This window comes from Necator americanus, chromosome III (genome assembly GCF_031761385.1).
Source record: "Necator americanus strain Aroian chromosome III, whole genome shotgun sequence".
In the NCBI taxonomy this organism is placed as follows: domain Eukaryota; kingdom Metazoa; phylum Nematoda; class Chromadorea; order Rhabditida; family Ancylostomatidae; genus Necator; species Necator americanus.
In genome coordinates this window covers 39948871-39955359 of record NC_087373.1, presented here as the reverse complement: position 1 = coordinate 39955359, position 6489 = coordinate 39948871, and the positions used below count along the sequence as shown (strand labels likewise).

At 45.8% G+C, this 6489-nt stretch overlaps 1 protein-coding gene across 1 annotated transcript; it reads right to left on the bottom strand.

Annotated features, from left to right (window-relative positions):
* Nucleotides 1–483: 483 nt before the first annotated feature.
* On the bottom strand, nucleotides 484–3429 carry RB195_012412 (uncharacterized protein; the record flags this gene model as incomplete). Its single annotated transcript, XM_064194251.1, has 1 exon — nucleotides 484–3429. One exon carries the CDS (start codon nucleotides 3427–3429, stop codon nucleotides 484–486), a length of 2946 nt encoding a protein of 981 aa, XP_064051834.1.
* Nucleotides 3430–6489: the final 3060 nt, after the last annotated feature.

Genomic DNA, 6489 nt, shown 5'->3' with positions numbered 1-6489 from the left:
ATTATTCTTGTACGAGAAGTATTTCTTTGGTGTTATCGCGCAGGCGCATATGATGATATTCCGAAATTTTGAGTGTTACAACGATTGATTCGGTTGTGAATACCGGTACCGTTGTCCTAATTGGCTTAATTGAACTTTATTTACTGACGGAGGGCGTTAAGGCGGTGGTTGATGCCATTCTAAGTAGCTGACCCTCCTCAATCGAGGTTGAGATGTGTTTCTTTTAACCGCGAGACATCGAGACGAGCCACAAACGTGTGATTGGATCTGCGAAAAAAAGTCCTGGTTTTTCAGGATTATTACCAGCAAATACATATACATAAATGCAACAACGATAGTTATTACGCTAAGATACGAAGAAAACGATGAGACCACTCAAGGAAAAGGAAAGAGGTGATATTCTTCGTCACTTTTGTTTTAGATGTTTCCAGTATTAAAAACGTAATACTTACTTAGATACTTAGATACTTAGATGGCCCGTCTTCACTCGACGTGCGGGCCCCAGCATCCCTTCCACTCATTTCGTTCCCTCGCCATTGTCATCCAAGATGTTCTCAAGCTTCGTGAGTGACGTTGACGAGGTCCTTGAGCCGTATCCAGCTGAGCTCTCAGCTGGTCCATCCGTGCAGCGAACACGTCACTCCATCTCGTTGGCGGTCTCCCTCGGGGGCGTTTAGCGTCCCTTGGGATCCACTCTAGCGTTCTTTTAGTCCATCTATCGTCGATTCTTCTCATGATGTGACCGGCCCATCTATGTTTTGCTTTCGATACATATTCCGCTGGGTCGCGAAGACGGGACATTCCTCTTAAGTCGGAGCTACGAAGACCGGCAAGGTGTTGTGTGCGCCGGTTAAACTTCAGGAGACATCTCTCAAGGGCTCTGTGGGTAGTAAGTAGCTTCCTAGACGTGGCCGCGGTGTCTGCCCACGTCTCCGCTGCGTAACAGAGCGCTGGAAGGACTGTCGAGTCGAACAGATGGGCACAAAGATCATGGTCCGTCAGTTGGTCCGTAGCTTCCCTGACGGCTGCGAATGCTGCCCATGCTGCTCTCATTCTTCTATTCAGTTCTTCCTTCAAGTCGTTTTCCATGTTCATAGAACGTCCGAGGTATACGTATGACGGAGTTTCCACGATTTGGGAGCCTTCAAGTTGTACTCCTCCGTCCTCGCAGTGCGCGTTCTTCATGAACTGTGTCTTCTTTCTGTTTATTCGTAGTCCTATTCTCTTCCCTGCTTCGTTCAATTCGTTGAGCATCGTTTCTGCTTCATTGGTACTGCTCGAAAAGAGAACGATGTCGTCCGCGAAACGAAGGTTCGAAAGAAATCTTCCATCAACACGTATGCCCCTTTCTTCCCAGGATAGTGATTTCATTATCCATTGCAATGCAGCCGTGAACAGCTTCGGCGATATAGTATCGCCTTGTCGTACCCCCTTTCCAATGGGTATGGTGAGAGGGCGGTGGAAAAGCTGTATCCTAGTTGTGCATCGTTCGTAGCAATTGGCTAATGTCCTCACATACGACGCGTCCACACCTTGATCGACCAGCGCTGACAGTATTGCATTCGTTTCTACGCTGTCAAAGGCTTTCTCATAGTCGACGAAGGTTAGAACAAGGGGCAGGCGGTATTCCCGGCAAACCTCTATGACCCTCGACACGGTCTGGATGTGGTCCAAGCAGCTGAACCCTTGGCGGAATCCAGCTTGTTCTTGAGGCTGGGCTTCATCCAGCGTCCTAGATATGCGTGTGAGGATGATCTTGGTGAATACTTTGTATAACACGCTCAGCAAGCATATCGGACGGTAGTTCCGAAGGTCCTCTTGGTCACCTTTCTTATGGATAAGAACGGTTCGCGAGGTCTTCCACTGGTCTGGGATCCTTTCTTTCTGAAGATAGGATGTCATGTGCGCTGCTAAGATTACATGAAGCGGATGGCCACCAGCCCGAAGAAAGTCTGCTGAAATAAAATCAGGTCCGGGGGCTGTGCCAGGTTTCATGCTCTTGATAGCGACTCGTACTTCCGAAGGGAGAATCCGTGGTGGAGCTTCGCCAGTGGGGATGATTGGGCTTGACACAGGAGTTGATGAACGGAAAAGGTTCGAGTAGAACCTCTCCGTAATGATTTCCATCTCACGACGAGAAGACGTGCGAGTCCCGTCTTCGCTCAGCAAGGTTGCTAGCGGAACATTATATTCGCGGAGATCCCTGCGGCACTTCTTTAGACTCGTTCTTCTTTCTGCTGCTTCTAGAATCTTCTTCTGCCTGTACTTCAAAAGATCCTCCTGCAACGCTTTTCTGCAGCTAGTGTTTGCTACTAACCGCTCAATGTGCGATGCATTCGGATCAAGCCTCAAAGCCCTTCTTCTTCCTAACAATTCCTTGGTGGTCTTCGAAATTCGATCCAAGTTTGTCGTGCGCGACTTCGAGGCACGTTCAGCACAGGCTCGTAATCCTCTGAGCAGCATCTCGTAGTCCACGTTTGGGTCCTCCTCGATGTGCCAGTCACCTTGGGACAGGGAGTCCTCGAGTACGCAATCGTCGTAGACAACTTCTTTTCTCCTTCGTTGCCGATAGCAGATGTTCTTTTCCATCGTGTGGCTAAGTCGTATTTTCGCACGAAGAAGACGGTGATCAGAACCACTACAAAAGGATGGTACTACTGAGACGTCAAGTAGACACCACCTCCGGTTGGTGAGTATGTGGTCGATCTCCGCACGAGTCGCGCCATTGGGCGATTCCCATGTCCACCGACGATGATCTTTTTTCATGAAAAGAGAGTTCCCATGAAAGAGGCGAGCGGCGGACAACAGCCCGGCGAGACGATTGCCATTTTCATTCCGGTCCCCTAGTCCAAATCTTCCAATCCTGTATTCCTCTTCTGTGGCCTTTCCTAGTTTTGCGTTGAAGTCTCCGACAACGAATTTGTAAAAGGACTTCTCGTTGTGGACTACTTCCTCCAGCTCCTCGTAAAACGCGTCCAATTCGGAATCATCAGCTGCTGATGTTGGTGAATAGCAGTTGATGATACTGATGGATTTTTGGCGCAGAGGGCGGAGGCGAAGAATGGCCAGACGAGGTGACAGGATCTCGTGAGAATCGACGAGATGGACGACAGATGGGTGCACAACGAAACCAACACCGCCTACATTTCGCGACGGAACCTTCTCTCCACGAATGACGAGTGTACCGTCATTCATCTGTCGTACGTCGCTCCTTCTGCACTTGGTCTCCTGCAGAGCAATCACGTGAAATTTGATACGCTCTGCAGCTCCGAGAAGGGCATGCAGGTCGGCGTCTGTGGAAACTGTTCTCGCGTTGTAAGTACACAGTCTGAGACAGTCTCCATGGCGAGTCGTGCGTGTGTCGCCTTTATCCAGAATCAATGACGTCCTGAGCAACCTGAGATTTGATCGCCTCTCACCGGTCGCCATACCGTCCGACGTCTGAGACGGCAGGGCCCAGTGTGCAGGGTACTGAGGCAGTGAATGTGCTGGAGTGGCAAAAAGACTTTTCCCCAAACTAAGCAGCCATGCCACGGCGAGCTTAGCTTTCACCACAGGTCGTCGCCCAACCTATATGGATCAGGGAACCACCTTGCGACATTTTGCCAAGACGGTGGTGAATCTTAGCAGTGGTTTACTCTTAGCTAGGCTTCCGATTCCGAGAAGTCGGAATGTCGGATGTGTCGAACTCCTTCTCAGCTTGGGAGACCCTGCCGGAGGACGAACCTCCGCTGTGCATCGCAGTTCGACGCCCAGTGTCACCTCCACGCCACTATGAGGCGGTAAACCGTTGTGGAGGAACGTAATACTTAGAAAGTGGAATTGGATGGGAGGGGACACTCCTATTTCTGGATTAACAAGGTTAGTCGGCGCCCTAAACCTAAGTCTTAGCCTTAGAAGATCTATGACATGTAAGGTAGAGATACCAAGTGAAAAATGAAGTGTCTAGAAGTCTCTAGAAATAAGAGAAAGAAAGAGAGAAATAGAAATAAGAGCGCGGTCCATTTTTTTCTCTCTCTCCATATATATACCTTGGACGATGAAACCGATGAAAACTCTGACGCTCTCATTAGTGAAAGCTGTTGCTCTTCGGAAGCTTCGGCTTATTTTGTGTATAGAGCTCTTCACATGTCAAATGGGGATTGAAATTTCATAGAACGGTTTGTCGACAAACGGAATTCTGTCTTCCTGTCTAATTAACCAAAGTTCTTAAAAGTTGTTAACCTAAGTTCTTGTGAACTTTTATTAATTAAATTTTAAAGTCAATAGATCTGAACGACATAATTCAAACAAATTATTCTTATACGGAGACAATCGTTGATCAGACAGTCGCTTTCTGAATAGTTCTCACGCATACTTTTTAATTATACTGTCTTATAATTTAAAAATTAATGTCGGGTCAAAACGATATGAAGCACGGTGCAGTTGTACGAGCGATGGCGCTGGAGCGATGCGGTTTTCGACCGCTCGCGGGCCGTCTGTGAAAACCGGTCGGAAACCACGTCGTTTTGCAATTTGGCAAATTTTGCCAAGTGACGTCGTGCGAATCCGAAATTGGCCGCAATTTTTGGTTGTTTTTATTCTGATTTTTTCGTCTTGCAAGTTTCTTTTTTCGTAATTTTGTTATGTTTTTTATATTTGCTTTTATTATATATTATAGATCTATACTGTATCTGTAGTGTTCTTAATTTTTTGTATTGTTCTTGTACACGTATTTATTTCCATGCTAATGTTCTTTTTTTTCGTAAGGGAGGGAGAGGCTAAAAAAAAAACAAAAAGAAACAGAACATTATCATAGGAATAAATACATAAATACAACTTAACTTAAGAGCGTTAGAGATATAATATAGATTTCTATAGCAAAAGCAAATACAGAAACAGCAAATACAACATAACAAAAGTGCGAAAAAAGAAACTTGCAAGACGAAAAAATCAGAAAAGAAAAAGCAAAAAGAATGAAAACAACCAGAGAAATTCCGAGGATAATGGATCCGAGTGAGGTCACTTGGCGAAATTCGGCAAATTCCCAGGCACACTGCTCGCAGGCGGTCTGCGAGTGAAAAACCGCGTTGCGCCAGCCCGATCGCTCGTGCAACTGCACTGTGCTTCATGTCGTGTTGACCCGAATTTACATCACTTGCTCCTACTCCACGCCGAAACCACCTGTCGACGTCCAAACTTAGAGGGGAAGTAAGTTCTTCAAGAAGAGAAATGTATTAAAGGAGTTTGTGAAACAGTCGCAGCTGAGACTCGTCTATTACGGAAGAAGTAGTGGTCCAACAAAAGATGTTCATAAAAGCATCAATCGTTTTTCGTTCCCAATTCCCAGTTCTTATTCATTACATCGAAAGTGCTGAGTATTTTGCAACGTTAGTAAATTGTTGTCTGATCTTGATTTTCACGCGCACTTTGCACCTGCCGTTTCGCTCACTCTAACGCTTTAGTTCCATCTCTCGAGCATATATTTACGTGAACTCTTTTCATGACTTATTTTATTTCTGCTAAGGGTATATATAGTCAGGCCAAAACGACATAAAGCTCAGTGCAGTTGCGTAAGCGGCTGCGCTCGAATCGGCGCTGTGGAGCGTGGCGGTTCTGTTCTAAGGGGGACCCTTGCCAGCATCACTCATCGCTGCAGTTCGTGATGGTCCCACCTCGATCCCAATCGACACGCGCGTTCCTTATTGGCTCTGGAGGAACTCTGCCAACGACCTGACGGAGTTTGCTGACCTTGTGCATTTTAATTTCTGTTGTTTTCTTGCGATATGAGATTGGAAAGTTATTTTTAATCACGCGCAAGTGGTATTGTTCTCAATGATGGTGTTTCTGTGGTAGCGCTTTCTTTTTTTTTCCTTTTTTTGTCTTTTTCTGCATGGTGAAGGATAACTTTCCCAAATTACGCATTGTTCGATGCGCCTATGTGCGTATGACCCACCTTTGTTCTGTATTGTCTTCGATAAGTTAAGAAGTGTCGTTGCACTGGTCCGAGTACTAACTCGAAATACAACTTGTTGGTTCGTTTAGTTCCATTTCATTCAACAGAATTCATATGACTGCTTTTAATACTACAGTAAAATCGGCGGATAATATGTCTTTTTGTTCGGAATCGCTACACGTTTTGAAAAGTATGCCATTTGGCAAGCTGAAACCGCTTGTCGACGTCCTGGAACTTGGAGAGGTCATAAATTCTTCAATAAGAGGAAGGTTTTCAAGAAGCATATCAAAAGTACAGGGTGCAAGGAAAGTTGACGTTTTGAAACCATAAAGAGAATGGTAGATTTCTGCTCATTTATTTCCAATAGTAAATGCAGACTTTTAAACGTCAATAAATGCTACGATTGCTATCGAAATCGAACCTACTCGTGGTAGTTGAGCGACCTACATCTTAGTTACGCTCACGTCGAAAGTTAATCCTTTGCGTGTACTTCGTGGTTTATTTCATTTCGCTTTCCATCCACTCTATTCTTTCGCCCATCCTCTATTGGTGGA